The sequence below is a fragment of the Cryptomeria japonica genome, chromosome 3 (genome assembly GCF_030272615.1).
Source record: "Cryptomeria japonica chromosome 3, Sugi_1.0, whole genome shotgun sequence".
In the NCBI taxonomy this organism is placed as follows: Eukaryota; Viridiplantae; Streptophyta; class Pinopsida; order Cupressales; family Cupressaceae; genus Cryptomeria; species Cryptomeria japonica.
The window spans coordinates 410,678,047-410,689,084 of record NC_081407.1 but is presented as its reverse complement, the minus strand read 5'-3'; the positions used below and the strand labels follow the sequence as shown (position 1 = coordinate 410,689,084).

Sequence of the window (11,038 nt, the reverse complement as noted above, 5' to 3'; positions counted from 1 at the left end):
TCTAACATTTGGTTTGGTAATAAAGTTATTTGGGAGAAACAGATTAAAAGCATTATGGCCAGCTTTTAAAGAATCTTTTTTGCGTTTCACTTTTAAACGTTGAGTTAAAGTGATTAGTATAATGGATTGTTTTATTGACTATTTGATCTCGTGTTCTCATTAAATCATTGGTCTCCTTTTATTTGTTGAAAGAGAGTGTTTAATTTTTTATATTTTAACATGTGATTTTTAGTTTCAAAAGTTATTAGTTTAAGTTAATTATTAAGAAATTTTAATATTTGGATTGGTACTAGAGTTATTTTAAAAGGATTATGATCGTCTTTTAGAATCTTGGAATAGTTAAAGTGATTAGTACAAATTATTGAACTCATTTTATTTATTGAGAAGGAGCATTTAATTTTTTATATTTTAACATGTAATTTTTAGTTTTCAAATTTATTATTTTATATTCTATAAATCTAGTATACCTACCTACTATTATCATACTACTTTTTTCATAATTTGAAAAAAAAAAAAAAGATTTCAAGTTGCTTCAACTTGTTTGAATGAGAAAGGAAAGATCTTTTTATACTCTATGATGTTAGATCACCTAACTTGAAGGTGATTTAGAGCATATGAAACTACCACATAATTTCGCCACACAAGAAAGTCCTTACTGTACTTACTACATGTGAAACATATGTACTAACATTCAAACTTGTATCCTCTCTAGATCAAGAAACTTTAACTTTCACCAAATGATAACTAAAGTCCAATGAAGAAGCATACTTGTTGAGAATTATTGATAAGTACAATAGTTAAAAGTGATTAGTACAATCGATGGTTCTATTTGATTATTTAGTATGGCGAACTAATTAAAACCATTCATTTCATTACTTTTAGTGAGAGGGAGTGTTTAATTTTTAATATTTTAATATGTAATTTTTAGTTTGCAAATTTATTAGTTCAATCTACATAGGTATTCAAGTCAATTATGAAGAAATTTTAGGAATTGGGTTGGTAATAAAGTTATTTGACAGAGAGATTGAAAGGGTTAGGATTGTCTTTTAAAGGATATTATTTCCTATTTTAGAATCTTGGAATAGTTAAAGTGATTAGTACAATCCATAGTCTCATTGACTATTTGGTCTCTGAACTAATTGAAATCATTTATCTCATTTTATTTAGTGTTTAATTTTTTATATTTTAACATGCAATTTTTTCTAAATCTAATATCTCAAGACATCAAGTTTCCACAATTAATGAGATTTGGAGGAGTTGCTACTCAATTAGATTGTGTGGTGGTTTTTGCATCAACTTTTCGGATCACAATATCGAAATATTGATACAAAAACTACCACACAATTTGATCCATAAACAACTCCTCCAAACTTAATATCTCTACCAACTATTTTTGTAATAAATTTTTCATAATTTATAAAAAAGTGCATTCCAAGCTGTCCCTATTTGTTTCAATAAGAAAGGAAAGATCTCTTTATAGTCTACTATATTAGATTACCTAACTTATAAGTAATTGACAACATATAAAACTTCCTCACACTTTCGCCACACAAAAAAACTCCTTAATATTCTACATACATTCATACTAAGATTCAAACTTGTATCCTCTCTATACGAGGAAACTTTAACTTTCAGCCAAATAATAACTCAGAAGTCCACTTAAGAAGCGAAATCCCTTCTGAATCCTCTTCCAGCTCTTCAAAGAATTCCTATGCCTCATTGACTTATGAACACTCAATTATTATAATCCCTGTTTTACATGAGATCAGATTGTCTACTGCAGGTGACATGATCTGCACATTTAACCATGGCGAGGTGAGAGATTAAAAATATTTACCTGTTTGACTTTGATGGAACAGTGGACAAAACGAGGAAGATTCCGGCCTGCTTTCTAGAAGATTCATCCATGTTTTATAAATTCAAATCGCCCTAGTAAACGACAACCAGAACCAGCTGGCCGGGCTGTTTTCCCAGCCAGCCATAATATTTAATGCTTGTTAACGGAAATAATAAAAAAAACCCAAGTGAAATTTCCAAGTGTCCAGCTGCCCTGTAGTGTGTGCAATGTGAGAGCTCTCTCTCGGCGTGGATTGCGGCACCATTCTTTTTCAGGCCGCTGTAAAATATTGTTGTTTTACTGTCGCCTGTTTATTTAATATCTTTACCCCATTTGCCGGGTATGTTTAATCCGTCCGTCACAACGGCCTCATGCTTTTTTTTTTTTTGGTTTGGTTTTTGTTTGCCGTGAGTTGGTTCGGGAGACGGGGCATATTCTGCTCTGTTTTCATATTTATGGAGTGTCGGAGGCTGAGGTAGGGGGTTCGAGTCTTCTTCATGATGTTGCTCCTGCTTTGTTCTTCTGTAACAAGATATCGGTTGGTGCCAGCTGTGAGAAGGTGTGTGCAAATCTTCTCTTTTGTTTTGAATGTTGGATTTAACTTTGAGGATTCAGGAGAGAATTTTGGGAGAATTGTATGCTAAAGGTCGCGGTTTTGAATCTCGTTTTGCTGTTGTTGTTTGAATGGTTTGTGCTGCGCTAGAGAAACCCCAGGCTAGAGACCACCGTAGACTGTGGATGCAATTCTATGGTTTTGACTTGTTTATGGTTTAAGAATATTTTATTGTTTCGGATTTCTTGATTGTAATTCAACTGCCATTCTCGAAAAATTTGGAATTTTAGATGACTGTTTATTTTTATTTCTTAAATTACCGTTGCCGGTGAGTGTTACTGTTTCGGCTTAAATGACGGGTCTAAGTGGCATCTTTTCTGCGATTTGCGCTTCGCTCTGTCAGATGGAGTAGGGCACACCCTAACAGTTGTGTATTGCAAATTTGCAGTCGGGGCTCCACAATGAAAACTACGATGCTGTAATACCCGAGTCTCATTTTTTTAAGGATAGATGACTTGAAAGAAATTTTTTTCCTCAGCTAGCTTGATCCTGTTTTTTTAATTAGATTTCAATACTTTATCATGTCTACATGAAATTTGAACTTGGCACCGCCCTCTGAGAACCAGGACTCTGAATTCTTTCAGCTTCAGTACATTCAACTCGTGATGGATGATTTGTGAGCATCTTCTTTTCCTGAACTCAAAATTGGAGCCTATTTTAAACACTTTATCTTGATGCTGCAATATTTCAGAGCTCACATCTTTCAAGTTGTGACGAATGATTTGCCAGCAACTTCTTTCCTCTATTTTTTCAAAACTGAACGTTTGAAATTGGATTTGTCAAACTGCTACTTGATGTTTATTATCCTTATGCTATCAAACTAAGAGATCAAGGGATGATTTAAACCTGGAGTTCTGCCATGAAAGTCTTTATGCTTTTAGCAATTTATCGAAATTCAATTGGATCATGAATTGTTATTTTTTAGTGGTTGCTCTGTCTGTAAGCTGCCTGCTCCTCAAATTCCTTTCTTTTATGGAGTTTTTTTGTCTCTTTTATCCAAATGCTACTTTGCTCGTCTTATTTCCATCCCACTCTTCATCCTCATGGTAGTGAGCAAGTTGTAGAAATTCATAACATATTTCATCAGTATGAAGTTTCTCTTTTGAATTTTGATTTGGAATCTCAGTTATGGTAGTTCAATAATGAGATTTCAATTGCAATGTTGAAATTTCTCAGAAGGGATAGCTATGTTTATCTTTCTATGCTGTGTGTATCGCTGCTAACTGGCCTCAGCAACACTTTATTTATTATTGTTCTCATTATGTTGAAAAAACATGCCACAAGGTTGGACAAATTAAAATTTGGCCAGAGAAAGGGGAATGAGTGAACACAAAGTATGGTGGAATAAGAATGGTTAATTTTGCTTTTGTTAAATTACACCTGCTCTATGTTTATCCAATTCATTATCTAGTGGGAAACTACCATAAATCCCATGCAATAATTGCCATAAATCAGAGCAATTTGTGCTGTTTTTTTCCATTCATCTTGGGGCTCTCAGGATTATTGTAGTAGGTAAATGGATAGAATTTTAATTAAGGGTTAAAATTTTCCAAGTTTTGATTTTTGGTCTTTTCTCCATGGGAATTTTGACCTAGTTGGTTCCTCTGACATTTCTTGACTGGGATTGCCCTCCGATTGATGAAACTCAACTGTATTTAATTTTTAGAATTCTCGAATTTTGCCGTCCATTGTGGTGTAGGCTTTTTGTTAAACAAGCACTACTGGCCTATGGTACAACATTCAACCTTCAGTTGCTTCCTTGTTTTACTTGTTTGGTAAATGAGGATCATGACAATCATTCCAATCTGAACAGAATGATGAGGTGAGCCAAACACACTGGATGCAAATGGCAATGAGAAACATGAAAATTCCTTGAAATTTTGTTATGTTTTCTTTTAAACTCAGAGTTGCAGTATGGTTAAAGTGTGAAAGGTGATATTTAAATTAAGACTTTATAAGAATTACTAATTTTGTGATCCTTAAGATTGATTCTATGTGATGCGCTTAAGACAGCTTCAAACACCACCTAGACTATACCTTTACTAGTTTATACCTTGGTTATCTCTATCTGTAGATAACTGAGCAAATGCTAGTTTATACCTTCATTTGGGTCACACCCAATATAGCTAGGGTACTTGTATCCTTTATGCTCGTCTATTATACCTAGAGGTTAGATATATTCTTGAATACCATTGATCTATACTTGCTTATGCACCTAGGAATGATAGAAAATTAGTCATCTAGTGTATACTTTTATATCATCGCCTGAATCCCCAGGGGTGCATCCCCGTGAACCCTGATAAATACTCTGTGTGTATTTATATATCTGCATGTATATGAACCCATATAAATGTATATGTACTCTGTTTGTATGTGTGTACTGATTTGCATTTGTGTAGGGAGAGGAAGGAAGAGGCTTCAAAAATTATCTTCATGTTCACATTCTATTTATATATAGAGGGAGAGCTAGGGGCCTTCTGAAAAATTTATATAGCTTTTCTTTTTTTCAGTGCGAAGATGTCTATGCTCTACAAATTTTTCTGTTGTCAAATTTTATAATCTGACCATTATTTGTTGGATGAAAAGGCAAGTCAATAAAGTTGTTTATGTGGCTTAAAATTATAAAAATCAAGTTCAATATGTTTCTTCCCTGACACAAGGACAAAGACCTGATTAATGTTTTTCTATATGGCAATGTTCCTGATTTCTTTTTCCATTTTAATTTTTTAAATCAATATCTGTTATTTTTTTATTGCAGACAATCCAGTGCTTTTCCATGATTCTTTGGAAGTGGAAAAATGTTGCATGAAACACATTTCTTACATGAAACAGACTGGAATTTTTATTTTATGGATACTTCTTCAAAAGTAATTGAGCACTCTGAGAACATAATAGTCACTGCCAATCCAATAGATAGCTGCAAAACTGAACTGGATATGTCTTCCATCTGTAAACCTGTTGCAGATGTTGATGCATCAACATTTGCAAATCAGAGTAATGGTGGTGGCTGTGGTATAACTAACTTGGAAACTTCTTCATTTAGAAAATCCAAAGACAATTACCAGCCAAACGATGATTGTGAATCCAGCATAGATAATGAATTTACCAATGCTATGGTAAATGACAGTCAGGCAAGCTTGAAGCTGGCAGATGTGTCAGAATTTGAAGCTCATACAACATTTCTTTGCCAAGACATTAAAGAAGAATCAAATGTGTTGTCCCCTTCTACCACTTGGAAACCTGATTCTCCGAGAAAAACAATTGCTGCTTGTGGTGATATTGTGTCTGAAACTGGAACATGCATTTCTTGTTCAGCACAGAATGCTGGGAATATTGTCAGAGACATCCCTGTCTATGATGGGACAACTTCAAAGGACAAACTTTCTATAGTTTCTGGTTGTTCTGTTGTTACAGAGAAAATGCCAAACTTCAAAACTTCGGTTGAAAATGAAATGAATTGTCATGAGGATGTTTTTGAAACCACGTTAAAAATGATAGAAGTGAAGGATGAGAAAAATATTTCTGAAGGGCCAGGGGTATCTGTTGTTGAAGGACTTGGAGAGGAAAGATTAGCTCAATTACATCAAGATGATAAGCTTATCCTGGAGGATTCATTTATTTTACATACCTCAAGTTTTGAAGAAAAGCATGTCTCTAACCCTAATGATTTGGCAGACAATGTTAAACACAGGGACACTGGATCTAGATCAGATGATTGCATCAATGAATCTTCTGGTTCGCCTTTGGATAAAATGGAAAATATTCTGAAAAATCCAGAAAAGGATGGTGATGGAGATAGAGAATCAGGTTCTTTCTCTACTTATCAGAAAGAAATCAACTTAACAGTTCCAGTGAGGACTTCTCAAAAGGAAAGTGTATGTGATTCAAAATCAGAAAACAACTTAACAATTCCAGTGAGAATATCACAAAATGAAAGTGTACATGATTCAAAATCTCATGCAGAATGTTTGGATGTAAGGTTAGAATCTTCGAGTGAAAGTACACTCTGCAAGGAGGACAATCGTGTTGAAACAGTCCAATTTTCTGGGGATGATGAAAGTAGAGTGCATCCATCAGACTCTGAAACTAGATCAGATGAATATATTACATCTCATGACATTCATCCTGGTGAAAACTGTAGAATAGAATCTGATGAAAGTCATTCATTTGAAGTATCTATTCTGAATGATCAAAATAGCAAGGACAGGAATGCGTTTCCTAATAGTGATGCATTGAATGGGGACAAAACAGGTATAAACCCATATGTAGAAGTTGACAACTCTCTGTCACAAGGGAGGCCTTTCTTGATTTCAGAAAAGGATGGTGATGGAGATAGAGAATCAGGTTCTTTCTCTAATTATCAGAAAGAAACCAACTTAACAATTCCAGTTGGGATTTCTCAAAAGGAAAGCGCACATGATTCAAAATCTAATGCAGAATGTTTGGATGTAAGGTTAGAATCTTCAAGCAAAAGTACTCTCTGCAAAGAGGACAATCATGTTGAAACAGTCACGATGGTGCAATTTTCTGGGGATGATGAAAGTAGGGTGCATCCATCAAACTCTGCAACAAGATCAGATGAATATTTTGCATCTCATGACATCCATCCAGGTGAAAACTGTAGAGTAGTATCTGATAAAAGCCAGACATTTGAAGTATCTACTCTGAATGATCAAAATAGCAAGGACAGGGATTTTGCTTCTGTAGAGTTTACTGATGGAACAACAGTTAACTTGTCCTCAGCAAATAAAGATTTTGATGCAGATGACCTCGTTTCAAAGGGCTGCTCTCAAGGCCTAACAAGTTTTCTTGTGCCTGAAAGAATTGGCAATTTGCACGATAGCTTTTCAAGTAGCCATGGACTTGGCCTGGACGAATCAAGAATTAGCCAGGAAGATTCAAGAGGGGAAAAAATGGTGGTTGCAGAGCAGAGTCTAACAACTGATGATCAAATTTCACCTGTTTTGTTACATCCAACGAAAGAGAGTATCAAAACATGTGATTTAACAGAGAAGACTTTAATTGATTCAGAGGTGACAAAATATGATACAGCCAAAAAATCTGACGGTGATAATTTCCCTCCTTCTGAATTGGCGAGTGTCAATACAGATTTGAAAATTAACCCTGAGAACCAAAGAACTGAAACATACCCTGGATTTTCTGGTCACCCAGTTATTGAAGGAAAAGCCAAAGAGTCAATAGTAACCACTGAACACAGATCGACATGTGATGATCAGGGTACCCTTGCACTGGCACATTCAAGGGAAGAGGGCAATGGAACCTGTGGTATTACAGAAAAGCTTCTGAATGATACAAAGGCAATAAATCATTCTACCTCAGAACTGTGTGTGGTAAATAATGACTCTGCACCAACAGTTACGGATATTGACACAAAAAAGAATGTCATGGAAAGAGGTGTTTTGACATCTGGTTTCTCAGCACACCCAGTTTCTAGTGCATATCCTGGTCGGAGTTCACATGAATCGATCTCAGGGTATCCAGTTTCAAGTGTCAATGGAGGCCGGAACTCACATGAGTCACTGTGCGATCCATTTGATGACATTATTGGGAATAGTGATATGGCTGAATCATCCCGCTATACCTACTCAGGTCCCATTTCTGGAGCAATATCATACTCTGGACCTATTCCATTTTCAGGCAGCATCTCCCATCGTTCTGATAGTAGCACAACGAGCACCCGTTCCTTTGCATTCCCTATGTAATATTTGAAATTCCACATGAATAGGTTTGAGACTGATGTTGTAATATTTGTGCAGAATCAAAATACTTCTATCCATATTATTTATAACATCTTGAATTGATTTGCAGATTGGCTCCTGAATGGAATAGTAGCCCTGTGAAGATGAGACAAGCAGATCCCAGATATTACAGGAAGAAACGTGGATGGCAATTCCTTTGCTTCTGCGGTGGGTCAACATCTCCTAATTAGATGAGGTAATCAATTTTAGATGACAGTTTTGGAAGAGTTATTTTTTTCTGCATTTAAGTTGCTTGCGTGCAAGAATTTCTGGTTGAATGACTAGTGCACATATTTTCTAGAAATAACTGAGTAAAATTGTCTTTTACAAGCATATTATAGAGAAAAAGCTGCAGAAATGAAAATGTGGATTGCTTTAATTTCTATTTTTCCTCGGCAGTTAGTTGTGTTTCTCTAATAAAAAATATTAATGTGAAATTTAAATTTGAAAACAAAATATAAGTATTTATCTTTTTTATGACCCTTAGGCCTATTTTCTGCTATCAGAATGTAAAGATCTAGGATGTGGGATTGAATGAAAACTGGAAAAGCATCCTTTAAATCCTAAAGGAGTTGTATAACATCTACCAATTTGGGTGTGTTTGCTGTATTAAATGAGGAGTATACTCTAATTGCAACAATTTTGCCATGACCGATAACCACAGTTGCAAAAAACCTCCAAATTGAAAAATTATCAAAGAGGTTTTGTTACTTAGCTGTTTGTAAAGCTCCTTTTTTGAAGAGAGTGTATCAAAGTTGAGCAGCTTTATTTACTAATTTAATCAACTTAAATATTTCCTTTTTTTTTTGCCCTAAATTGAAAATTCTATATCATTTAAATTATTTGCAGTCTGCATGCTTTGGATATTTTCTTGGAAAATGTGCCATCTATTTCTCATATTATACCTGAATATTTTTGTTTTAATGTACGTAACATTTTATTTAACCTCTGATTATCATGTCGCCATTGAGAAATGTATTGAATTCATCTTCAGTTTCATGATTTCATGTGTTTGTCCATGCATTTTTGGTGTGTGTTTATTTTATTGTCATATTTATGGACGTATATTTGGCATAGTGCTGGCTCTTGGACATTATCATATTTACTGGTTTTTCCATCCTTATGTTCACACTGATGACATTCTCCAATGACAGCTTCCAAGGAATTTAAAACAATGAAATTACAGATAATCAGTCTTTCTATTGTTGATGATTTATGGTTTCTAGAAAAGTTAAATTTATCTTGTCTTTGTTCCTTTCATTGCTAACTTTTCGCAATCATTGTCAGAGGATAACAAAAAAAGTGCATCAGAATCTTGGCATATATAGATTCATTGATGCCTTATACATTTTGAGAACCAAATATGGTTTTGCTCTGGTACATCTTTTGCAGTTTAGTCCCCTGGATAGTTTTGCTTCTTATGTTTTGCTGGCATTTTTATTTTAGTGCTTTACATTGTAGCATTTTGATTCCTGTTTGCTGTATTTCCCAGTAATATTTGTCATTTGAAAAACATATTAAAAAACGTTCATTCTATTTGATGTAAAATAAGAGTGTAAAATGAAAGAAAAATGGCTTGACATTATACTGCATTTCCTTCTCCTTCTGTGCTCCCTTCGATGTAAGTTTAAAATGAGGCCTTTTTGTTTAGTGAATGTTGAATGGAAACATTGACCTCTTGCACTGGCCATTTTCTGACATATATTGATCTTTTTAACAGATTTAATGCACAATTTTGTTGCATTGGTAGACTATTTTGCCTGGACAGAACTACTGTCACAAATGACATCTGTACCATTTTGATCACCATTAAATTGGAGATGAAATGTAAATACTGCACACTGGATTGATATTCTTACTTATAGACAGACTACTGATGGCTTAGAATTTTGAAGCCATATTTTTAGCATCGGGGCTTCTTTAATCTGGCTGTTTGTAATTTTAGTATGTTGAGAGATTGATTTGTTGCAATGTAAGCGGGGACATTTAGGCATATATTCTTTTGAACAGAGTTCTACCTGATGTTCTAAATGTCCTCAAAATCAGTTGAAGGGTAGTCAAGTATAGATATTGTATATTATATGTGAGCTTTGGATGCCAACCAAAGTGTCTCAATTATTCATAACAGCTTTGTGCATTATATTTTGGCACAACATTTTTTTTATATATATGGAGATACAAGTTTTATGGCAACTTCAGCGAATTAAATATTGTGTTTATGATTGTTTTATTCATTCATAATTATCTTTTTAAAGTCATGTTTCTTTTCAATAGCACTAGTTTTGACATGATACATAATGTAATACGATATATTAAAATACATTATTCTTAGATTTGTTTATTTTTTGTGTTATGTGTACATTGTTAGTTGCACCATTGTTTATTGAATTTATTTGATTGTTCAATGTTTTATTATAATCACAATATACTTTTATCTAATGGTAATGTCTTGTATACAAATAAATATTAGATACATAAAATACATAAAACCTGATTAATATATTTCAATAAAAATTTAGAAATATATTTTTTAGTTCTATAAGTTTATAGTCAAGAGTAGTGACATAAGAACTCTTGTTATGAAGTTGTGTTTAAGAACTATTATATATGTCAATATCTTAAACATACAAAATTTCATTTTCATAGTTCAATTAAATCATAAGTTGTCCATTATGCTTTTTTGTCAATTCTTTTTCTTCTGATTTTTCTATTTGATGTTGAATAATCAATTCACTACATACTATAATCTATAATTAGTCAATTGGCAAGTCGTGTTTGTGTGACATCTTCAACTAAATGGTCACATATAATAAATATTTTAATCACATG

At 33.8% G+C, this 11,038-nt stretch overlaps 1 protein-coding gene across 3 annotated transcripts; it reads left to right on the top strand.

Annotated features, from left to right (window-relative positions):
* The first annotated feature begins 1,950 nt into the window (after positions 1–1,950).
* Positions 1,951–10,402, top strand: LOC131069520 (uncharacterized). Of its 3 annotated transcripts, none has more exons than XM_058004995.2 (4): positions 1,951–2,396; positions 5,209–8,169; positions 8,280–8,405; positions 9,930–10,402. In XM_058004995.2, exons 2-3 carry the CDS (start codon positions 5,249–5,251, stop codon positions 8,398–8,400), a joined length of 3,042 nt encoding a protein of 1,013 aa, XP_057860978.2. In that variant the 5' UTR covers positions 1,951–2,396; positions 5,209–5,248; the 3' UTR covers positions 8,401–8,405; positions 9,930–10,402. The 3 variants fall into 3 exon arrangements, with proteins under 3 accessions (XP_057860978.2, XP_057860980.2, XP_057860979.2); XM_058004996.2 differs by lacking the exon at positions 1,951–2,396 and adding an exon at positions 2,417–3,066; XM_058004997.2 differs by lacking the exon at positions 9,930–10,402 and having other exon boundaries at positions 5,209–8,196.
* Positions 10,403–11,038: the final 636 nt, after the last annotated feature.